The following is a 25,345-nucleotide window of genomic DNA, read 5'->3' as shown; positions in this document are numbered from 1 at the left end:
CCCGGCGCCCCCAGGAATGCAAGGGAACCAGGGACTAGCCACCGTCCTGCGCCTGCGCAGTCGCTAGGCAGCGCCTCTCGCGGGGCGTGCTCGTACCGCCACGCACCCTATCAGGCGGCCACAGTGTGCGCGCCCGCGGCCTCGCCCTCTCTGGCCCCGCCCCCGGCTCCTCTCGACCGGGCTTCAGACTGAGACCCTTCGCTCCTGTCTCCGCCCCCATGTGCCCCCAACACCCTCCTGCGCGCGTGCGCAGAGGCGGACCGCAGGGCGAGGGCGCGAGGGAAGGGCGGGCGTACGTCCTTGCGTGCGTCTCAGGCAGCGCGCACGCCGGCGTGAGAGGGCACGGGGAAAAGGTGGCTCTGGCTGGGGCGGCTCGGTTTCCTGGGGCTATGTAGCTGGGTTCGTCCGCTCGCGGTCTTCCCTCGCTGTCCTCGCCGCGTCCTATCGCGGAGTTTCTGCTCGGGAGGGGCTGTCCTCCCGCCCTCCGAGCTCTCTCGACGGCAGAGCTCACTAGCTCGCCCGTGGGAGCGTCCGGGCCGAGCAGCCCTGAAGGGGGAGGGGAGGCCATTTTGTCCCGACCGACTCCCCGGAACCGGGCGGAGCGGCTGGGAGAGGCTGCGGAGCCGCGGTCGCCGCCCTCGGAGGCACGGGACGCCGCCACCGTCGAGGCTTCCTTGAGGAGACCGTTCGTAGGTCGTCCGCGTCCTCTCTAGCCCTCCTTTTTTCCCACGCTTCCCCGGTCCTCCGGCCCAAGAACGCCCGGGTGAGGAGTTGGCCGTGGTGAGAAGGACCGATCCCTTGGGGCCGCCGGCGGCGAGAGCCCGAGCCGCTCCTCCCAATGGCGAAGAAGACGTACGACCTGCTTTTCAAGCTGCTCCTGATCGGGGACTCGGGAGTGGGGAAGACCTGCGTCCTTTTTCGTTTTTCGGATGATGCCTTCAATACCACCTTTATTTCCACCATAGGTAAGACCTGTGGGAGGGTGGTGTCCGGCCTCTGTAGCGGCGAGCCGTTTTCTTTACTCCAGACATCTTGCTTCCCGTAATATACGCCTTTGTTTCAGTGATTCCGATTCCAAACGACAGACCTAAGTTACTGTTTGAATCGGCTTTGAGCTTACTGGGGCGGGGTCTTCCCATGCTTCCCATCCGGTCTTCTGCTTTCAAGGTCTCCCACTCCGCTCAGTGCCCGCTGATAGAAAATATGCAGCAGTTTACAGCGTTCCAGAATCTTGCCTGTTTCTTTAAGCGACTTGAGTGGCTTCTTCCATGTTTGTGTGGAATTGCTAAATGTGTGGCATTTTTAAGAGAGATTTTAGTGCTTGGGATTGAAGCAGTACTGTGTGGTAAAGGCCTGAATTTATACTTGGGGGCAAAGAGAAGATTCCATATGGCCACAACTTGGAGTGAAGTTGAGGGTTTGTGTGAAGAATAATTAAGGCAAATTAGAGGGGAAAAGTGAGTTGGCCGCGTTGACTGATCCATTGATGTGTCAAACAATCGGAGGCTCTTGGTGCTTGGGGTGGGAATCTATGGCATGTTTGCCTCACAGTGTTTTTCAAGACATCAACAGAAGCAGTAATCTGAGAAACACGATCAACTTCTGTCCTCAACTCGACAGAATGAAGTCGAGTTTTCTTTTCTGGTTGATTCGATGCTAGAATTTACAGTAAAGTGTTTTGCTTTTCATAGCCTTGAGGACTTCTAATAGACTTTCGCCACATGTTTCGGAATTACTTGTTGTGGAAGTAAGAGCTAAAGGTTGACCTTTCAATTGGTTTCCCGTTTCGGAAAAGAAAAGGGAAGACTAAGAAAGTCCCTTTTGACTCTGGCACTGACATTACTTGTGCTAAAGTAATTGTGCATGGAATTCACTTTCTACCTCCCACAAATCCTTGAAGAACATCTGGTTGCCTGTCATTGGGTCAGTGGAATAAAAACCCTTTGTAAAATGTAACTAATTTTATAATAAGATTATTTGGAGAGGCAACTGCAGTAGTCTTTGAACTCTGGGAGTTGTCAGGATTAAACTGGTTTCAGCCAATTTTTACTGTTATTGAAATCGCTGGTTGGAATTTCTTGTGATGTTTATCAGGAATTTACCTCATTCTCATAAAACAAGTTACATTGAAATAAATTTGGACAAGTGATTAAGTTTTTTTATTTTAATCATCTTCTTGGGGAAGAGGTGTCATCATCATTATTTCTTGAGTACCATACTGTTGGACTGTCATAAATTTCATGAAACCTAGAACTTGTTTTCTGCTTTGTGAATTAGCACTTCTTAGCACAAAGTTTGCTTTAATATTTTGCTTTTAGCCAAAGCTGAGTGGGTCAGTGAGTTTGGTCAGTCAGCAAATACTTATTGAACATCTATTGCTAGGCACTTGGTATAGGCTCTGTGGATAAGTGGTGGATGCAGTAGACCCCTTCAGCATTCTGGTGAGGACAATCTCAGTAGTGACAGTGCTACAGTAGTAAGCACAGGGAGAAAGGGGACTAGTCTAAATTGTGAGGAGTCTGAATAGCCTTGCCATGGACATGATGTCTCAAATGAATTCTGACCAAGTGTGGTATAGTCCCAGTGACTTGGGAGACCGAGGCAGGAGAATCGCAAGTTTAAAGCCATCTAGGCAACTCAGCCAGACCCTGTCTCAAAATAAAAAAAATAAAAGGACTGTGAGTGTAGCTGAGGGGTGGAGTATCCCTGGGTTCAATCCTCAGTGTTGTAAAAGAAAAAAAGAAATCAATAAAATGAAGTCTGAAGGACAATTAAGAATTGGGCCAGAGGGGTGAGGTATACTCTTTCTGGAGAGGAAGGATTTAATTCATGTGATCAGTTTTAACCAGCCTTTGAGCAAGATAGCATGGAGAGTAGGAAGCAAAGCAGTATCTTCATCTACTCCAGTCTTTTTGGAAAATCCGTCCTGTGAGAAAAGGGCATAATTTTTGTGTGTAGTCCTTGGGATGTGTAGTGGTTTTGTATTAGGCCTGCTGGCTGGGAATCCTAGTTCCACAGGTTATGGCTCTGCAACTTTGGCAAGTTACTTAACCTCTCTTTAGTTTATTCTTTTGATCCTTCCTTCCTTTGGATTGAACCCAGGAGTGCTCTACCACTGAGCTAGCCTTTTTTGTTTTATTGAGACAGGGTCTCCACCTAGTTGTCTAGGCTGGCCTCCCAACTTTCGATCATCCTGCCTCAGCCTCCTAAGTCACTGGGATTATAGGCACATGCAATGTGCCCAGCTTCTTTTGAAATAATATTATTAATAGTATCAACTACATAGGCTAGTTAGGATTTGAGTGAGAGTGAAGCTCTCAGGGTGGTGCCAGGCATTTTTGTAGGAGCACAGTGCATATAGAATATGTGAGTCTTCTGTTGTGTGACAGAATGTTACTTTATGAATTGAATGTCCCCACTCAGTGGTCCCTCAAATATTTGTGCTCTGCTAAACAAGTTCACTTTAGTCTCTCATGTTTATGTGTTTTGATAAAAGGTATTGACTAGTGCAGGCTGAGAAAATGATTTAAATTCACAGTACAGCTTCAACATTCATATGAGCTCTGCATAGATTTGGTAGTATACTATTATCTTAACCAGTGCTCTTTAAAAGAAATGTGAGCTGCATATATGATTTCACTTTTTCTCTTTTTAGTAGTGCTGGGGTTTGAACCCAGGGGTGCTACACTGCTGATCTACACCCCCAGCTGCCGCCTTTTTTTTTTTTTTGATACAGGTTCTTGTTAACTTGCCCAGGTTGTCTTCAAACTTGTGATTCTCCTGCCTCAGCCTCTCAAGTGGTTGGGATTACAGGCCTGCACCACTGCTTCTGGCTAAATAATGTTTTAACTCATATTTAAGATGTTATTTTAGGACTGGGGCTGTAGCTCAGTGGCAGAGCACTTGCCTAGCATGTGTGAGGCACTGGGTTTGATTGTCAGGACCACATCAAAAAATCAAAGGCATGCTCTCCACCTCCAGCTACAATTTTTTTTTTTTTTAATTAAAAAAGATGTTATTTTATTGTGCAGTCAATTTTAAACAATTGAATTATTTTACATTGTTTTTCTCTAGTGTAATTTATATTTACAGCTCACCTCAATTTAGATTAGGCATATTTCAAATGCTCAGTAGCCACATATGGGTAGTAATTACCAATGGTGCATGTTTAGACAGTCTAAAGTAGCCATTGATTAATGTGCAGATAACTAGAAATACTTTGTATACTACTTTTAGAACATTTTAAATATTAATTGATGGAGATATTTTCTTTTTCTTTTTCTTTTTTTTTTTTTTTTTTTTTTTTTTTTTTTTTTTTTTTTTTGAGGTGCTGGGAATTGAACCCAGAACCTTGTGCATCCAGGCAGGTACCCTGCCAATGCTCTACATCCCAGACATTGTTTTTTCACTTAGAGCATTAAATATAAATGATAGAGATATTTGTGAATTATCTGTTACTGTTTGTTTATTTATTTTTTGGTGTTGGGACCTGAACTCAGAATCTTGTGCATGCTAACCATGACTGAGCTACACCTCCAACTCCAGCAGCTGAGATTTTTTTTTTTTTTTTTTTTTTGATACTAGGGATTTTGGGATTGAATCCAGAGACACTCAACCACTGAGCCACTCCCCAGCCTTTTTTTGTATTTTGTTTAGAGACACTGAGTTACTTAGGGTCTCACTAAGTTGCTGAGGCTGGATTTGAACTTGGATTCTCCTGCCTCAGCCCCCCAGCTGCTGGGATTACAGGTGTGTGCCACCATACTGACTGAGGTTTGTTACAGAAATGATTATCTTACAGGTGTTCAGAAAGACCAGACTGTCAAAATAAGGTAGGTACTCATTATTTCAGGTACATTTGTTTTTCTTAATGATGGTTGGTTCTTTGACAAAACAATTTTTTTAGATATATGATTTTTATAGTACTTATGAAGACTTGAATTTATACATTTTTCTGTGTAATTTCAGTTCTCACATGTTTGCTGTTAGAAATTCTGTAAGATATTTATGGTCAGACTTACTGTGGACAGAATTGCAAAAACAAATTACTGGTATGTTCTACGCTAAACCAATCTCAAAGCCAATCTGAGGACACTAGAATGTAAGTTACACAAGGGCAAAGATCTTGGTATTTATTTGGCATAAGTGTGAAGTACCTGGAAGAGTCCCTGTATTTAATGGGTTCATGATAAATAGATACATACAGTCAGGATCCTTTTAATATAGGATTGGGACTAGGTAAATATTTTCTTTTTTATCTCCTTTCTGAATATTCTGTGAAGTAGTTTGGGATCAGATTTTACTTAAGAATATTAGCTGTTGACTAATGTAATTTTAGGACAAAATTGATCTTTGAAACTTAAAGATTGGAAAGCAGTTGTTTAAGAAAGTTGTTTTGGATGAGATTTCAGTGGTTGATTTGGTCATAACTCCTGGCAGTATGAACTCAGGAAAGTATTACCCATTAGTGATATGGTAGTAACATGAACTACCACATGGCACAAATTTTTAGTGGGATGTTTCCTCTGGATATGCTGTCTTTTGATGTTGCTAAAATCCTCCTCTCACCCAGATTTATGATTACTTTTTCCATAGGAAATATCTTCCATTGGGAAATAGAGCCTCTGGACTCTGAGTAAAAGGAATAAATTAGTAAAAGCTTTTGCCCCTGGAGAGGTATAATGCATCCTTTTTTTTGTCTTGAGTGTTTTTGCTAGCTTTGGAAGAATAGGTTGAGTCTACTAACCTGAACCAGTTGATTAAATTGAACGTGAGTTCATTTTCAGTAGAGTGGCTGCTTTTTTGGAGAAATGAGCCAAATCTTTGTCATATTAAACGTGTCTGGGCTCTCCTATGACATTCAGACAGCAACTCATGCTGTAGGAATGCCACAGTGCCTAAGGAATTTTTCTCAGTTGAACCTGTACTTTTAGGATTGATTAAAAACTATCCAGTGGGAGTGGGTGGGGAAGGAAAGATAGTGGACTGAGACAGACATTATTACCCTATGCATATGTATGATTACATGAATGGTGTAAATCTACATTGTGTACAATTGTAGAAATGAAAAGTTGTACCCCATTTGTGTACTATGAATCAAAATGTAGTCTGTAAAAATAAAAAAATAAATAAGAAAACAACAACTCTCTAGGGCCGGGTTTGTAGCTCAGTGGCAGAGCACTTGCCTAGCATGTGTGAAGCACTGGGTTCAATCCTCAGCATCACATAAAAATAAATAAATAAAATAAAAACAAACCAAAAAAAATCAGTCTAGACTTTTCTCTAAAGAATGTGTATAGATGGCCAGTAAGAACATGAGAAGATGCTCACCATAACTAATAATTTGTAAAATACAAATCAAAATCATAGATGTTACTGTATACCCATGAGAATGACTGTTAGAAAAACAGATAAAAAGCAAGTGTTGGTGTGATGTGGAGAACTTGGAGCTCTGGTGCATTGCTTGTAAGAGTGTGAAATGGTACACCTATTGTGGGAAATAATGTGGCATTTTTTAAAAAAATTAAGAATATGATCCAGAAATTCAACTTCCAGGTTATATCCAAAAGAATTAGAAGTAGGGACTTGAACCAGATGTTTGTACACTAGTGTTCATAGGCATATTTATTCACAGTAGTCAAAAGATGGATTAAATGTTCATCAGTGAAAGAATGATTAATAAATAAGGTGTGTTATATTTGCACAGTGTAACATTTAGCCTTAGAAAAATTCTAATAAGAGCTACAATATTGATGAACCTTGAAAACATGATATGAAGTGAAATAAGGCAGACACAAAGAACAAATATTGCGTGAGGTACCTAGAATATGCTAATACATAGAGAAAGGAGAATAGTGCTTTCTGGGTTGTGGAAGACAAGGTTAGAGGAAAGTGTTTTAAAAAATATATAATATATATGTAATATATGTATTTAGTTTACGTGGACACAGTGCCTTTATTTTTATGTGGTGCTGAGGATCCAACCCAGTGCCCCACATATGCTAGGCAAGTGCTCTACTGGTGAGCTACAACTCCAGCCCTGGGAGTTATTTTTATTTTTTAATGGGCACAGAATTTTAGTTTGAGAGGATGAAAAAGTTCTGGGAATAGATTATGGTGATGTTTGTATAACATTTGAATGTATTTAATGCCACTGAATTGTACTTAGAAGAATATTTTAAAACTGGTTAAAATGCACAAAAAGATAAATACTGTATAATTTCACTTACACAAAAAGTATCTAAAGTTGTCACATTGGTGGAAACAAAGTAGAATGATGATTACCAGGGGCTAAGACCTGAGGTGGAAATAGAAAGTTGTTTAATTGGGTTCAGAACAAATCTTTTCAGTTTGACAAGATGAAAAAGTTCTAGAGACCTGTTGCACAACAATGTTACATATATCCTTCTCCCACTGTGTCAGAGTGGAAGTGGTTCCAGGCCCCCTGTGCCAAAATCTATGGACCATGTCACTTGCGTAAAATAGTGTAGCATTTGTGCTGGGTGGGATGGTGCACAACTGTAATTGAAGTGTCTTGGGAGGCTAAGGCAGGAGGATCAAGTTCAAGACCTGATTGGGCAATTCAGCAAGACCCTGTCTTAAAATGAAAAGTAAAAAGGGCTGGGGGTAAAGCTCAGTGGTGGACCATCCTGGGTTCAAATCCCCAGTACTCCCTCCCCCTAAAAAAGTATATATAATCAACGCACATACTCCCATACACTTTATTTATTTATTGCTAGTGTTTTTTTTTTTCTTTCGGTGATACTGGGGAATGAATCCAGAGGTGCTCAACCACTGAGCCACATACCCAGTCCTTTTTTGTATTTTATTTAGAGACAGGTCTCACTGAGTTACTTAGGGCCTTGCTAAGTTGCTGAGGCTGGCTTGAACTTTCTATCCACCTGCCTCAGTCTCCCCATCCTCGGGGATTTTTTGTTTGTTCTTCTTAGTTATACATGACAGTAGAGCCTTTTTATTTTTTATTTTATTTTTTTTTGATACCAAGGATTGAACTCAGGGGCACTCAACCACTGAGCCACATCCCCAGCCCTATTTTGTATTTTATTTAGAGACAGGATCTCTCTGAATTGTTTAGCTCCTCACTGTTGCTGAGGTTGGCTTTGAACTCTTGATCCTCCTGTCTCACCCTCCTGAGCCACTGGAATTACAGGTGTGTGCCACCACTCTTGGCAAGTAGAGTCTATTTCAACATATTTAATACAAATTTTATTCTAATTAGGATCCCAGCCATACATTTTTTGTTTTTATTTATTTATTTTTTATGTGGTGCTGAAGATTAAACCCAGCGTCTCACATGTTAGGCAAGCACTCTGCCACTGAGCTACAGCCTCAGTTCCTAGTCATATACTTTAAATAATCTTTAGATTACCTTTTTATTCACCTTATGGTGCTGGGGATTGAATCCAGGGCCTTGGGCATGCTAGGCAAGTGCTCTAACACTGAGTTTCAAATAACCCAGCTTTTAGATTGCCTTTAGTACGCAGTACAGTGTAAATGTTGTATAAATAATTATTTTGTATTATTTAGGGAATAATGACAAGAAATCTGTACATGTTCAGTGTGGAAGCAATTTTTTCCCCCAAATATTTTTCTTTTGTGGTTAGTCGAACTAACTGACGGGTAGTCAACTAATGCAATATCTGTGATGCTGAACTTAGAAATGTGAAGGTAGATGGTATTTAACACTACTGAATTTCAAGCTTAAAAATGGTTAAAATGTAGTTTGGTGGTAGAGTGCATCCTAGCATGTGAAGGGCCCTGGGTTCTATCTCCAGCAACCCCTCACTTCAAATAGTTAAGATGGTGAATTTAATGTTGTGTTGTTTACTGCAGGTTAGTGATAAGTTTTGTTACACCCCTTAACAAACAAACCGCAAAACTATTTAACATTTTACTCAGCTTTCTAAAAGAGTATTTAATCACCTATCGTCCCTTCTGTTCCAGGTGATAGCTGCTATTAACTAGTGGTCAGCGAGTCTAGAGGATCCTTCACAGTACTTTCCCCTGCTTTGGGATCACTGGTCTGTACTTTTAGATATTGAAGGCAGATTTGCCTTTTTTGGCATTAGTGATTTAACCTAAGGATGCTTTACCACTGAACCTCATCCCTAGTTCTTTATTTTTTATTTGGAGACTGGTTCTCGCTAAGTTTCTTAGGACCTCACTGAGTTGAGGATGTCCTTGAATTTGTGATCCTTTTGCTTTAGCCTCTTGAGTTGCTGAGATTACAGACATGCTCCACTGTGCCTGGTGCTATTTCTTTTTGTTGTGCATGTCTACATAGACCTCCTTGGACTCACACAATGTTAATGCTGGAGTGAAGCCTACATTAAATTTTCAGAGAGGTGAAGTAACTTTCAAAAGGTCATATGGCTAATTAGTGAAGGACCTGACCTTCCTTTCCCTTCCCTTTCCAGCCAGCTCTTCCTACTTGGGATTGAACAGAGACCTTCCACCTCTGAGCTACATCTTCAAGCCCCTTTTTACTTTTGTTTTTTTTAAAAATAGTTTTAGGGGCTGGGGAGATAGCTCAGTCGGTATGGGTTCGATCCCCAGCACCCAAAAAAAAAAAAAAAATAGTTTTAGTTGTAGATGGACACAATTTTTTTGTGTGTGTTGCTGAGAATCAAACCCAGTGCCTCACATGTGATAGGTAAGCACTCTACCACTGAGCTACAACCCCAGGTCCCTATTTTACTTTTAATTTGAGAATAGGGTCTTGCTAAATTTCCCAAATTGGTCTCTACCTTGTGATCCTCCTGCCTCGGTGTCTTTAGTAGCTGGGATTACAGTTGGTACACCTGTTCTCAGCTAGTGTGGAGTTTTGATTAGAATCCAGAGCCCACTATGATTCTGACCATGTTTTCCATTCTGAGAATTTCATTGGGATATTAAAATAACAATGATAGGGTAGTTCTAATCAATTTAAATTTGAAAAGTGGAGTTGCTTTTTTCTGGGGAGGGGTGGGGTGACACAAGATTGGGAAATGACAAGTCTCAGCACCAAATAGCAAGTATTTTGTTTGGTTTACTTGTCCTTTGCAAACAGTGCAGATAGGACACACAGACAATGTTCATTTCAAGGATTATGATACATAATTGTGTACAGGGTGTGGCAAAGGAACTACTGCTATTCTTGTTTGGTTTGTAGAAGGGAGCGAATGGTAGGAGAAAGACTGGCAGTCTGTTTGAACTTGTAATAATACAAGATTGCCCAGGCAGTTGCTGTGATAGCAACTGTAATGAACAGAGAAGTGGTGGTGTGTTGAGAGTATTGATTGACAAATAATAGACTATTAGGCATAAAATATAAATTGCGTAATTAAAGGAATCTGCACGCGAACACTGACTGTGGAGATGGTTGTCACAAAGGAGGACTTTGAAGAAGCTACAAAGAATGTTGTGTTGAATCCAAAGACTGATGCAGGTCCTGTAATGACACAGAGTAGGTTCCTTTAAAAAGATGAATAATTGATAAATAATGGAATAATTTTTTTAAATTATTATTTTGATTATAAGAAAAGGAATTTGAAGACGATTGGAGTAAGATTTTGGTCAATAAACTGCAATCTTCCTGTAGATTCACCAGTTGTCAACATTTTGCTACATTTCTCCCTCTCCCTCTCTCCTTACCAGGGATTGAATTCAGAAGTGTTTAACCTCAGAGCCACATCCACGCCCTTTTTATTTTTTATTTTGAGACAGGATCTCACTAAGTTGCTTAGGGCCTCACTAAGTTGCTGAGGCTGATTCTCCTGTCTTAGCCTCCCTAGTCTCTGGGATTAGAGGCATAGACCACTGCACCCTGAGAAATGTTATTTTTGAAGGCCGTGCCATTCATTTTGGGTTGCCAAGCATAAATGATTGCTGATGTTTGAATTTCTTTCCAAAGATTAAAAAAAAAAAAGTGTGTGTGTGTATATATATATATATATATATATATATATATATATATGTAGAGAGGGGGGGGGTAGCAACTGGTGATGGAATGTTACTTTTCCAGTATGACCCAGAAATAGTATCTGAGGTTATAAGACAGAAAATGGAAAAACTGTTATTCTGGAGACCCCAAAAATGTACAGTGTATCCAGATCAGAACAAAAAACAGTGTCGATATGTTTCATATCAGTGGCATTGCTTATGCAGCCTTTTTTGATTGAAATTTTTAAGAAAATTGTAAATGCACTTGTAGTTATGAAAGATAATATAGAGGAATTGCTTGTATACTTTGCCCAGTTTCTCCCCTTGGTAACATTTTTGGGAAACTGTAGTATACCACAACCAGGATATTGGTATCTAGTGCAGCACACTAGTATTATTAAAAATGTACCCAGTTTTGTTTGTAGTCATTTGTTGTGTTAGCTTTGTGTCATTGTAACAAAATAACTTGAGAAAATCTTTTTATAAGGAGGAAAGATGTAGTTTTTCATAGTTTCAGGGGTTTTATTTTAGTTCATGGTTACTTGACCCTGTTGCTTTGTGTCTGAGTATATTTCATGGCAGGAACCTGTGGTATAGGAGGCTTGCAGATTTCATGGTGACCAGAAATAAGGGTTACTGGAATTCTAACCTACCCTGTAAAAGGTTCTGTTACTTTCCAGTAGTGCCTGAGGCTGGATACCAAGCTTTCAACACAGGTTTTTGGGTGGGGTGGGGGCATGACGACATTCAAGATCCCAAAGAGAGAGGGTAGGACAAAGCAGGAGGGAGAGAAAATTAAATTGTGTACGATTTTATCACTTGCATAGCTTCACGTATCCATCCCCACAATCAAGATACTGAATTACAGGTGTCCTTCGTGTTCTTTTATTACACCCCTCTCCAGTTTCTCCCCTCCAAACCTTGGTAACTATGAATATCCTTCATTTCTAAAATTTTGTCATTTCCCAAATGTTATATGAATGGACTTGTATATGCAGTGTAGCCTTTTAGAATCCCCTGGCTCAGCATAATTCCTTGGAGATTCATCCAAGTTTTTGTATTGTATCACTGTTGTTTTTTGTTGTTGATAAATAGCATTTCATGGTATGTATGTACCACAGTTTGTTTAACCATTCATCCTGGTTTGTTTTTTAAATGACTTTAGGTTTTACATATGAACCTATGAGTTAAATGAGGTAATTTTTGTTTCTGGGGTAGAGTTTAAGGTTGAGGTGTTGGTTGGTTGTGGTTTTTTAAAATTTTTTTTTTGCCTATGGAAGAGGTGTTACTCCATTATCATTTAATAAGCAGCGCCCATCTCATATAGTTAATCTGATGATGCAACTATTCTAAAGGATTCAGTATTCTGTGTGACCTCATAAGAATGAAAATGGATTTAATGATTGACTCATCATAATTTACATTGTGCTTTCTGAAAGTTTTTTAGAATTGCTTCTTCTTACCAGTGATACTCATATTTGAAATACATACTGCTAAAAGATATATAGGAATAGGACTGGGGATATAGCTTAATAGTAGAGCACTTGCCTGGCATGTACAAGACCCTGGTTTGGATCCCAAGCACCTTAAAAAATATGTTTTTTATATATATATATATTTATATATAATATATATACATATTTACATATATGCACACATATATAAAATATATACACACACACATATAAAAGCAACCTTTTCTATTCCTTCTTCACCTCAGTCATGCTCTTTGAAGACATCCTTTAACTCTTTCTTCTATTGTATCTTTGTATTTTCAAAAGATGTGCTCATACAATTATCTCCTTTCTTTTTTATTTTATTATTATTATTTTTTTCTTTTTTATTTTTTGTACTAGGAATTGAATCCAGAGACACTCGACCACTAAACTACATCCAAGCTCTATTTTTTATTCTGAGACAGGGTCTTGCTAAGTTGTGCAGGCTTGCCTTGAACTTGCAATTCTGCTTCAGCCTCCCATGTAGCAGGGATTACAGGCGTGCACTACAGTACCCAGCTTGAGTCATTAATACTGAATGAGAATTTTTAACCTTTTATAATCTCATTTTACTCTGTCCTAGTTCTTTGTCAAATCGATACCAGGGGTTGCATTAGTATGCCCTTGTGAATATTTCCTAGACAGTCAAATAGCCTAATATATTTTTTTTCTAAGTAAAACATTCAATTTATTTATCTGTTTATTTTCACTGTAATGGGAATCCAACCTAGGGCCTCACACTTGCTAGGCCTAAAAATTCTCCCACCCCATCCTTAAAAATTCTTTTTATTTGATTAATTTCCTTTTACCTATGTTTAGTCTTCTTACATCCTCTAATAACCTGTGTTTTCCTGGACATCTGCCTTCTAGACCTTTTCTTCTTCGCTTTAGTAACATCTGGTAATAATTAGGCCTGTTGCACAGCTATTGTCTTGGGAATTCCCTACGTGTGTCTTCTGTGTGTAATATTCTGTTTTTTGTCATATCTTTGTTGACTTACTGCCTTGCAGCATGTCATGCTCTAGCTTCTTGCAGAAAGGGTGGTGGTAAAGTTTTCTGTGATTTTTTTTTTTTTTTTTTAATTAGCAACATGGGGGATTGAACCCAGGGCCTTGTGCATGCTAGGCAAATGTTCTACCTCTGAGCTACTTCCCTAGTCTCTTGACAGTGTTTTAATTCTTCCCTTTCCTTCAGTTTAGTATCAGGGCATAGAATTCTAGGTTGAAAACAATTTTCTCCTTATAATTTTGAAAGCATTACTCCATTTTAATTTTTTAAATTCCTACTAACAAATTTCATAATCATATGCATTATTGGGTGGGTCTTTTAAAATAAATTCATTGTTTTTGTTTCTTAGTAGGGCTTTGTAGATCCTTTAATTCTTGAAGTTTTCTTGTTTTTTTAACAAATTATTTTTCCCCTTGATTTTTCTGTTTTCTTTTTAAGTGGATACTGAACTTCCTGGATTATCTTATTTCCTATTTTCCATCTTTGTAAATTTGTTCTAATTCCTGTGAGATTTCTGCAACTTTATCTCTTCTTTTTTTTTTTTGTACAGGGGATTGAACCCAGAGATGCTTCACCCCTGAGCCATATCTCTCCAGCCCTTTTTTCATTTTTTATTTTGAGATAGGGGGATCTTGTTGAGTTGCTTAAGTCCTGGCTAAGTTGCTGAGGCTGGCTTTGAACTTGCTGTCCTCCTGCCTCAGCCTCCATGAGCCTCTGGGATTACAGGCATGCGCCACCACGCCCAGCAGATCAACTTCATCTTTTAATTTTTTTATTGGAAGTTTTTAAAAAATATTTTTTAGTTTTCAATGGATTTTTATTTTATTTATTTATTTGTATGTGGTGCTGAGAATTGAACCCATTTCCTACCATTGAGCTACAACTCCAGCCCCCTTTATTGAAGGTTTTATAACAGTTTGTCTTTAATTTCTAACAACTTTTTCTTGTCTGTACTTTGAAATTTGTTTCTTAAATTCTGTTCTTGGGCAGAGGAGTGGCTTAGTGGTAGGTCACTTCCCTAGAATGTGCAAAGATGCCCTTGGTTCTATCCCCAGCACCTTAAAAAACTTTCTGTTCTTGTTTCATGGTCAGTGTCATTTCTTCTTGGAGGATAGTTTGTTTTCTATTTCTTGCTATCTCTTTCCTTCAAATACTCAGCCTTCATCTTTTCCCCTCATTTTTTAGTCTATATTTTAGAGACCTTTTCAAATGTTTGGCGATTTCAGGCTGTGTATTCATAATTAAGAATGAATCATAAAAAAGATATTTGCAAGCTCTGAAATCATGGGTCAGGCATTTCACAGGATGAACTCTGCTACAGGATGATGAACAGTGAGTTTTTTTTTTTTTTTAAACTGGGAGACCATCTAAGCTCTAATATCTGTAGGTCTTGTTTCTGGAGCAGTTCAGTTTTTCTAGAGATAGAGCTCTCAGGTATCCTGCCTGGAGCATGGGTAGGGAGGTATAACTTTGGATGCCTGAGTTTTATTTATTTATTTATTTATTTAATTTTTTTTATTGTAAACAAATGGGATACATGTTGTTTCTCTGTTTGTACATGGCATAAAGGCACTGAGTTCTTGAATAGCAGTTAAAGACAGTTGGGTGGGTGGGTATGGGGTTAGCTTTAATTTCATTATATTTAATCTCCTTATTTCTAAAAAAAAAAAAAAAAAAAAAAAAGCCAAAACCTACCATTTTTAGTCTTACCCTAGTCTCCATTGAACCTGGTGTTTCTGAATTCAGAGTGTGTCTCTTTCAGCTATTCTAAAGAATAAACCTTTAGACTCCTACTTGGTCTTGAGGGATGGTGACATGGCTATGTGAGATGAAATCTACATCTTAGGATGTTTTTATATAGACCCTTTATTAGGCCCCCACTTTATGCCTGGTATCTGATGATTTACTGTTGCTAAACCTTTCTAGGGTTTTGAGGCATGAATTGGCTTATTTCTGTTTATATCTTCTTCAGTGGGCCCTGACATCACAATCTTCTTTGTTTTCATTTATTGTGGTTAGAGTTGCAAAGTCTATTCACTGAATTAAAGATTTTTTTTTTTTTTTTTTTTTTTTTTTTTCTTATTTTGGTGTGACTTTGGACCTTGGAGGAGCAGAAAGATCTTAATTGGGATTTGAGGTAATTTTGACTTATTTTGCAGAGTATTGAGTTATTTGATGTATATAGATTGGTGTTTGTGTGTGTGTGCATGTATCCAGGGCCTTGTGCATAGTTAGGCAAACACTCTACTACTGAGCTACATTCTCAGTCCCCCAACACCCACCTTTTTTTGTTTGAGAAAGTCTTGCTTCTGTTGTTGGCCTTGAATTTGTTGTTATTCTGCTTCAGCCTTTCAAATAACTGGGATTATAGGTGAGCACCATCAGGCCCAGCTGGGGCAGTTATTTTTGCTACCGACTTTGTAAATATCCAGACCACCCTTAAAACAATTGAGTTCTGTTTTTTTTTTGTTGTTGTTGTTATTTAGAACAGTCAAATGAATGTGGTAGGGAATCAAGTTTTCCAGTACTTTCTGTAACAGTGATATTTAAGAAGACAGCTTCAACTTAGATGCTTAATTCACATGGTGTGTGGGGAGGAGAGTATATTTGCTTTTTGAACAAAGTATGATTGTAGTCTTAAATTTCAATCTTATGCTCTTGATGCAAATGCTATTTTATAAGATACTGAACAAATGAATCAGCAAATTCATAATCTGTCAGAGAATAATATTTGGACCCATATATGATAGTGGCTGACATTGAATGGTAAGACAGCTATCATGATAAGACAGCTTGAGTTTTGCGGATTTGAAACCTAGTAAATAATTTCTGCTTACAAAGGGAGAATACTGAATTATGGTGCTGGGGATTGAACCCAGGGGTACTCTGCCCTTGAGCTACATCCCTAATTGTTTTGTTTTGTTTTGTTTTTTTTGAGACATTGTCATTAAGTTGTCAGTGCTGGCTTTAAACTTCTGATCCTCTTGTCTCAGCCTCCCCAGTAGCTATTATTACTGGCATGTGCTACTGCACCTAGCTGCTTCTAATATATTCTTTGTCTCAGAAAAGGGGTTAGTTTTTCCTGAAATTACACATTGTTAACTTTTGAAAACCCAGTACTGTCTTTTTATGTTTGTTGGGATATGCAATAAAAGGTAAGAGTGCTATGGAAGGTAAATATAGTATCAATGTAGTTGTTCAAACATTAATTCTTTACCTAAATAAGAGCTTAAAAATTTTTTCCCTTTGAGGGACTGTGGTTATAGCTCAGTGGTAGAGCTCTTGCCTAGCATGTGTGAGGCACTGCATAAAAAATAAAGGTCTAAAAATTTTTCTAAAAAATTTTCCCCTTGAAATTTTTCAAACCTACAGAAAAATTAAGATACTGATAATGAATCACCTGCAATCTTCTCTAGATTCACCAGTTGTCAACATTTTGCTACATTTCTCCCTTCCTCCCCCCTCCCTCTCTCCTCCCTCCCTCCCTCCCTCTCTCTCTCTCTCTCTCTCTCTCTCTCTCTCTCTCCTCTCTCTCTCTCTCTCTCGGTACCAGGGATTGAATTCAGAAGTGTTTAACCACTGAGCCATATCCTCAGTGCTTTTTATTTTTTATTTTGAGATAGGTTTTCCCTAAGCTGTTGAGACTGGCTTTGAACTTGTGATCCTTCTACCTTAGTTTTGTATTCTTCTACCTCAGCCTCATGAGTTGGTGGGATAACAGGTGTGAGACACTGTGCTTGATTAATACTTATTAAGTATTAGCATTGTTAGAAGGTTATTCTTTGAAATTTGAGTGAACCAGTTTTGGAGAGAAGGATTTTATTGAGTAATACATTTAAAGAAATAATTTCTCTGTTAAATGGATTCCACAGGGGTTTGCACAGATGTGTGAACGTCAGAGACATAAATAGCACCTTAGTGAAACTGGCTTATATCTAACCTTTAAAATGGACTTCCAGGGGCTGAGGAGATAACTCAGTCGGTAGAGTGCTTGCCTTGTAAGCACAAGTCCCTGGGTTCGATCCCCAGCACCCAAAAAAAAAAAAAGGACTTCCAGGAACTCAGCTATGCTCTTACTTAATATGCCTTCTTCAGAAGAAGAGTGAACTTTTTGGAGTACATGTTAGGGTTTAGCAGCTTTTATTTCTCTGATAAAGATATTGTACTAAAAATATTAAATAGTAATATATAACAGATAATTACAAATTAAGCAGCATGTGAACTGTTTGCTTTGTGGGGCTATTTATGGCTAAAGGTTAGTGTATGCTTAAAAGATTAAAATAATTTCAATGTTAATTTGATAATTCCAATGTAATTAATTTGTAGACTGTAATGTCATGACATTCCCTTTTTATTTTTTCTGCAACTTTGAAATAATTTCCCTCATTAAGATGTTTTTCTGGGCCTGCTGGGAAGGGGGTATGTTTGTGTGAAGAGTGCTTGCCTATTCATGCAGGAGGCCCTTGGTTTGATCCCCAGTACCATGCAGGTGGCAGGGTGGGGGGAGATAAGAAAAAAGAAGTTTTATGTAGGGCCAAAAATTTACAGAATTTTTTTAAATTAAAATATTTTAATTTTTACAGACACATTTTGATTCGTTGTACACAAATGGGGTATAACTTTTCATTTCTATGGTTGTACACAATGTAGATTCACACCATTCATGTAATCATGTTTGTTTCATTCTGCTGTTTTTCCATCCCCACCCACTCCCACCCCTTTTTCCTCTACACCATCCAAAGTTCCTTCATTCTTCTCTTCCTCCCATCACCCCCCTTGTTATATATTGTCACGCACTTATCAGAGAAAACATTTGGCCTTTGGTTTTTTTGGGCTTGGTCTATTTCACTTAGCATGATATTTTCCAGCTTCATCCATTTACCAGCAAATGCCATAATTTTATTCTTCTTTATGGCTGAGTAATATTCCATTGTGTATATATACCACAGTTTCTTTGTCCCTTTGTCAATTGAAGGGCATCTAGGTTGGTTCCACAATCTAGCTATTGTGAATTGAGCAGCTGTGAACATTGATGTGGCTGCATCACTGTAGTATACTGATTTTTAAGTCCTTTGACTATAAACCGAGGAGTGGGATAGCTAGGTCAAATGGTGGGTCCATTGCAAGCTTTCTGAGGAATCTTCATACTGCTTTCCAGAGTGGCTGCACCAATTTGCAACTCCACCAGCAATGTATGGTGTGCCTTTTTCTCCACATCCACGCCAACACTTATTATTGCTTGTGTTCTTGATAATAGCCATTCTAATTGGAGTTAGATGAAATCTTTGGTTGGTTTTAATTTGCATTTCTCTAATTACTTGGGATGACGAAAACTTTTTCATGTATTTGTTGATCACCTGTATATCATCTTCTGTGAAGTGTCTGCCCGTTTCCTTAGCCCATTTATTGATTGGGTTCTTTGTATTTTGGGTATAAAGTTTTTTAAGTTCTTTATAAACTGTGGAGATGAATGCTCTGTCTGAAGTGTGTGTGGAAAAGATTTTCTCCCATTCTGTAGGCTCTCTTTTCACATTGTTGATTATTTCCTGTGCTGAGAAAAAACTTTTTAGTTTGAATCTATCCCATTTATTGATTCTTGCTTTTATTTCTTGCACTATGGGGGTCTTGTTAATTAGGAAAGTCTGGTCCTAAACCAGCGTGATGGAGATATGGGCCTACTTTTTCTTCTATTTTGTGAAGGGTCTCAGGTCTAATTCCTAGATCCTTGATCCATTTTGAGTTGAGTTTTGTTCATTTTACTGCATATGGATTTCCAGTTTTCCCAGCACCATTTGTTGAATAGGCTATCTATTCTCCATTGTAAGTTTTTGGCACCTTTGTCTAGCATGAGGTTACTGTACTTATGTAGGTATGTCTCTGTGTCTTCTGTTCTGTACCATTGATCTACCTGTCTTTTTTGGTGCCAGTACCATGCCGTTTTTGTTACTATTGCTCTATAGTAGAGTTTAAGGTCTGGTATTGTGATACCTCCTGTATCACTCTTCCTGCCCAGAATTGCTTTGGCTATTCTGGGTCTTTTGTTCTTCCATATGAATTTCATGGTTGCTTTTTCTGTTTCTATGAGAAATGTCATTGGAATTTTAGTTGGAATTGCATTAAATCTGTATAGCGTCTTTGGAAGTATGGCCATTTTGATATTAATTCTGCCTATCCAAGAACATGGGAGATCTTTCCATCTTCTAAGTCTTCCTCAGTTTCTTCAGTGTTTTGTAGTTTTCATTGTAGAGATCTTTCAATTCTTTGGTTAGATTGATTCTTAAATATTTTATTTTGATCTCCAGTACCATGCAGGTGGCAGGGTGGGGGAAGATAAGAAAAAGAAGTTTTATAGAGGGCCAAAAATTTACAGATTTTTTTAAAAAATGTCATATTAAACTTAATTTTTATTCCCCCCATATTGGGGATTTAACCCAGGGCCTTGGGCATGCTAGGCAAGTGCTTTGAAACTGAGCTATTTTCCTAGCTCTTTTATTTTGAGACAAGGTCTTGCTAATGCTAAGTTGCACGTACTGGCCTCAAACTTTCAATCTTCATGCCTAACCCTGGTGAGTAGATGGGATTACAGGCCTGTGCCACCACAGCTGACTTAAACTTTCTTCTTTAGACCCCAACACTTTGTTGAGCTGATTTAGACTTTTCTAGGTTATACTTTTTAGCAGACACCATCTGAAGTATTGGTGATAAGATGATACATGTAAGTATAGAATGCTCTTACCCTTTGCCCTAGGGTAAGATCTTCCTATTTAATTATGCTTTCCAACTTAGTGATTTAGTTGAACAGTTGACTCTTTTAACATTTAATTCAGACTCAGGTAACACACCCACCCCTCAGCCCCATAAAGTTTTTCCTGCCCAATGGGGTATTCTTCATACATTTTGCTTTTTTTTTTTTTTTTTTTTTTTTTTTTTTAACAGAATGTCTTTATTTTGATGTGGTACTAAGAATCAAACCCAGTACCTCACACATACTAGGCAAGCGCTCTGCCACTGAGCCCCAGCCCCAACCCTCCCTTGCCCTTTTTTGGTATTTTCTTTGGAGACAGGATCTCACTGAGTTGCTGAGGCTAGCTTTGAACTTGTGATCCTCCTGCCTCAGCCTCCGGAGTCACTGGGATTACAGACCTGCGCCACCACGCCAGGCTGTATGTAACATCTGCTTCTTTTTTTTTTTTTTTTTTTTTTTTTTGTGGTGCTGGAGATTGAACCCAGGTCCCTGTGCTTGTAAGGCAAGCAATTTACCAACTGAGCTATCTCCCCACCCACATTTTGCTTTTTATACTATTAAGTTTAGTAAATTTTAGTGATTTTAAAATTGCTGAGTTGAGTGGGAACTTTTTAGGAAACTATAGTTTAGATACAGTGTATTCGATTATTGTTTGCTGTTGGGTGAATTTATAGGTTGAGGGGAGTGAGTGGGTGAAAAGAAACTGTCAAATTTTTTCCTAAAGGTTTTAGAAGTCTTAAACATTAAAAAAAAAAAAACTTAATAGACAAATAACAGTGTACATTTGTGGTGTTTTGATTGATGTATACATTGTACAAAGATTCAGTAGTGCTAAATTAACATCTATCATCTTACCATATTACCTTTTTTTTTCTTTTGTGGTGAGAACATTAAAGATCTTAGCAATTTGGAAATATATAACATAATTATTAATTGCGGTCACCATTCAATGCATTATAACACTAAAACTTACACCTCTCAACTTTGTTTCCTATAATCAACATCTTTCCTTTTTCTGATTTCCTTTCTTCCTAATCCTCCAGCCTTTAGTAACCACTTTTCTTATTTTCTTAAAATACTTTTTTAGTTGTAGATATACATAATACCTTTATTTTATTTTTTTGTTTTTTTGTGGTGCTGAGGATCAAACCCAGTGTGTCACATGTGCGAGGCAAATACTCCACTACTGAGCCACAATCCCAACCAACTTCTTATTTTCTATTTCTGAGTGTAACTATGTAGTACATTCTCCTCTGTAGTACATTCTACATGAGATTATACAGATTTATCTTTCTCTGCCTAACTTATTTTACTTAGCATGATATTCACTAGCTGTCCATATTGTCATGAATGACAGAATTTCTTTCTTTTTAAAGGCTGTATGATATTCTATTATGAACATATACCACACTATCTGCTGATGGACACTTAGGTTGCTTCCATATCTTGGCTATTGTAAATAGTACTGAAATGAACAAGGGAATCCAGATACCTTTTCAGCATACAGATTTCAGTTCCTTTGGATATGTACCCTGAAGTAGTATTGCTGGATTTAAACATTAATTTTAAAGAAAGCATTACATCTAACTTGCTTAATTTCTTGAGAGAATAATTGAAAATTCTTATTCTTTTTTGGGGGGGGGGGAGGAACTGACAGTTAAATCCAGGGGCACTTTACCCCTGAGCTTCATCCCCAGCCCTTTTTATTTCTTATTTTGAGACAGGTTCTCATTAAGTTGCCATATTGCTGAGGCTAACTTTGAACTCGTGATCCTCCTGCCTCAGCCTCCTGATCTGCTGGAATTACAGGCGTGCACCACCATGCCTGGCTACACCCATCTGTTTTTATCAGAACCTTGCAGGTGATTTGATACAAAACTAAGGATTGAGAACCAAGTCATACCATTAAATATATCAAATAAATAGTTATTACTAAGGAAAATTTGATGCTGAACATGTAAGTTTCTTTTTTAAAAATATTCTTTTAAATAATGTTGTAATAAACATCACTAGTTAATATTTTAAGTTTAGGAGTTTGAAATAAAAAACCCTAAAAATTACTCCTGTGTCATTGTTTTTCTTGATCTTTGTAACATTTTTGTTTTTGCTATGCAGTGTGGGGGATCAAACCCAGGGTAGGGGTTCTACTGCTGAACCACATTCCCATCTCAGCCATACTATGTGTGTGTGTTGTGTGTGTATATATATATATATATATATATTTTTTTTTTTTTTGGTTATTTTGTTTTTTCCCTTTTGCACTGGGACTTTAACCCAGGGCCTTATGCACTACCTCCTGAGCTATACACCTAGCTCTCCTCACCCCTTCAACTTATTGTCTGGACATAACTACTGGAGTTTTGTTCTCCTGGAAATATAACTTGCTCAGTTCCTTTGCTGTTCTGATAGTTTTTCCTCTGTCAAGTCATTAAAATCCTGTTTGTAGCTTGGCATGGTGGCACATTCCTGTCTTCATGGTGACTCTGAGGCTGAGGTAGGAGGATTGCTAGTTCATAGCCACTCTTAATTTAGCCAAGACCCTCAGCAACTTAGTGAGACCCTGTCTCAAAATGAAAAGAGCTGGAGATGTAAGCTCAGTGATAGAGAGCTCCTGGGTTTAATTCCCAGTAAGACACACACACACACACATGATCCTGTTTATTTTTAACTGCATAAGTAGTGAAAGGGTTCGAAATTCAAAATGTTTAAAATTATTCATTCCCTTGCTGGAGGCAGAAAGTTACTATTTATGTTCTTCCAAGGGTATCCTGCATGTATGAAAATTTAATAGGTATAGTTCTCTTCTTCCCTTTCATTATACTAATTTTTTTCATTATACTAATTGTAGTGTATATTTACACTGTTCTATTCCTTGTTTGTTTTCATATGTTATTTTGGAGATCATTTCTTATCAGTGTTAAATAGTTTCTTCATTTAAAAAACTGCTATATAGTGTTCCATTGGATGTATCATTATGTATTCAAAACCAGTCCTCTATGTATCAGCATAATTTGGATCTGGAGCTGAATTTTTGTAGCATCAGGTGTTTAGAAATTGTGTTCTGTCAACTGAAAAGACCCTGTCTGATCTTTTATTTAATTTTACAGATGTGGGTAGTGAGTTGTAGAATCAGATGTGTGCCACTTATTTTTGGTACTACCACTTCCTGGTGAATTGGTGCCATTAGCTTAGGGAATGAGTGGGAGCAGATCTTAGAAGAGTGATAATGAGCTTTTAGGGTCGAAACATCTGCCTGTAGAATATTTAAGTTAGCATGTACAATAGATGTTAGTATATCATATCTGAGAGGTAAAGAGTAGAATCAAGTCCTGCGAAACAAAAATAACTTGAAGTCTTAGTGGCTTCAGTGAGTACAGAGTGAGATCTCCAAAGACTAGCATTTATGGTGTAGGCAAGTTAGGAATTCAGCAAGGAAATTAAGAAGCAATAGAGTGATGGAATGATGCAGAGAAAAGAATTGGATTAAATTGTTTCATTAAATGGAATAATGTAATAAGTAGTACAGGACCTAGGCCATGGTAGATAACTCAGATGTTTGGTAAGACTAAAAACTTGCAGTTATCTTTGATTCTTCTTTCATTCATATCCCACAAGAGCATATTCTTTTAGTTTTACCTTCAGAATTTCCCTACTTCTCACTCTCCCTGCTGCCAACCTGGATTGTTGTAATTTTTTGTTTGTTTGTTTTTGTTTTTGTTTTGTTTTGGTACCGGGTGTTGACGTCATGGGTCTCACCGAGTTGCTTAGTGCCTCACTTTTGCTGGAGGCTGGCTTTGAACTTAAGATCCTCCTGCCTCAGCCTCCCGAGCCGCCGGGATAACAGGTGTGCACCACTGAGCCCAGCAGATTGTTGTACTTTTTAAAGTGGTCTCTCGGCTTCCTTTCTTTTTTTGCTAGGCCATTTAAAATTTGAAAATAAGCTGCAGATGTCATATGAAACGTCATCCCTAAACACTCAGGCATTCATCTCTTCAAATAACAACTTTCAGCTGGGTGTGGTGGTGCACACCTGTAACCCCAGGGGCTCTGGAGGCTGAGGCAGGAAAATTGCAAGTTCAAAGCGAGCCTCAGCAATTTAGTGAGGCCCTGTTTCGTAATAAAAAAGGGCTGAGTATGTAGCTTGGTATTCCCTGAGTTCAATTCCTGGTACAAAAAGAAAAAAGAACTTTTTTTTTTTTTTTATGTTCTGGGGATTGAAATCAGGACCTTGTGCTCCACCACTAAACTACATCTTTTTTTTTTTAATTGTTGTAGATGGACACAAGATCTTTATATCATTTATTTAATTTTTTATGTGGTGTTGAGGATTGAACCCAGGGCCTCACACATGCTAGGCAAGCACTCTGCCACTGAGCCACAACCCCAGCCCTAAGCTACATCTTCAGATCCGTGAATACTCTTTTTACATAGCCATAATATCATTTTTACACTCAAGAAATTTAAAATTAGTCGGTAATATATGCTTCATAGTCTTTATTCAGACTTTCTCAACTCTTGTGTTTTTGAGGGTAGTTGTAGTAGTGGTGGGTGCTTTTAGGTTCATGCATTGAATTTGTCTTCTTTAATTTGTAATAAGTCAAATGATGATTAACTTTTTTTTTATTATAAAATTGTAAACAAATGGGATACATGTTGTTTCTCTGTCTGTAGATGATTAACTTTTTAATACTTATATATATTTTAGTTCTCAATGGACCTATTTGTTTATTTATGTATTTATTTATATGTTGTGCTGAGAACCGAACTCAGTGCCTCACATGGGAGGCTCTACAACTGAGCTACAATGCAGCCTGATAATGACATTTTAACTGAGTCAAATTTTCTTAAATTGATGGTATTGGGGTTGAACCTAGAGCCCCTCTGCAACTGAGCTACATCCTTAGCCCTGGAAATTTTTTTCCAGTTATGCCAGTTGAAATCTGAATTGTGGTGAAAAATAGGCTCTTTTAATCGGTGGCATGGAGGGATTTTGGTTTGCTCAGTTAGTACTTATTGGACAAATATGTAAAGGACATAATAGTTTATATAGAGATGGAAGGAAAAATATGAAAGTTTTTCTTTTGAAAGATTCATAGTTCAGTCATCCAGTCTCAAACAACTGACTGTTCAGTAAAATATATGAAGCTGGGAACCA

At 38.2% G+C, this 25,345-nt stretch overlaps 1 protein-coding gene across 1 annotated transcript in view; it reads left to right on the top strand.

The window, feature by feature from the left end:
* The first annotated feature begins 314 nt into the window (after positions 1-314).
* Rab10 (RAB10, member RAS oncogene family) overlaps positions 315-25,345 on the top strand; it is an 85,845-nt gene continuing 60,814 nt past the window's right edge. Inside the window, exon 1 of the mRNA XM_047521945.1 lies at positions 315-965. Coding sequence (XP_047377901.1) covers positions 839-965 — 127 coding nt within the window. The 5' untranslated portion in view covers positions 315-838. The remainder of the gene's footprint in view (positions 966-25,345) is intronic.

Source organism: Sciurus carolinensis, chromosome 13 (assembly GCF_902686445.1).
Source record: "Sciurus carolinensis chromosome 13, mSciCar1.2, whole genome shotgun sequence".
In the NCBI taxonomy this organism is placed as follows: Eukaryota; Metazoa; Chordata; class Mammalia; order Rodentia; family Sciuridae; genus Sciurus; species Sciurus carolinensis.
Note: the sequence above shows the minus strand (reverse complement) of the source record. Positions and strands in the feature narration are given on the sequence as shown.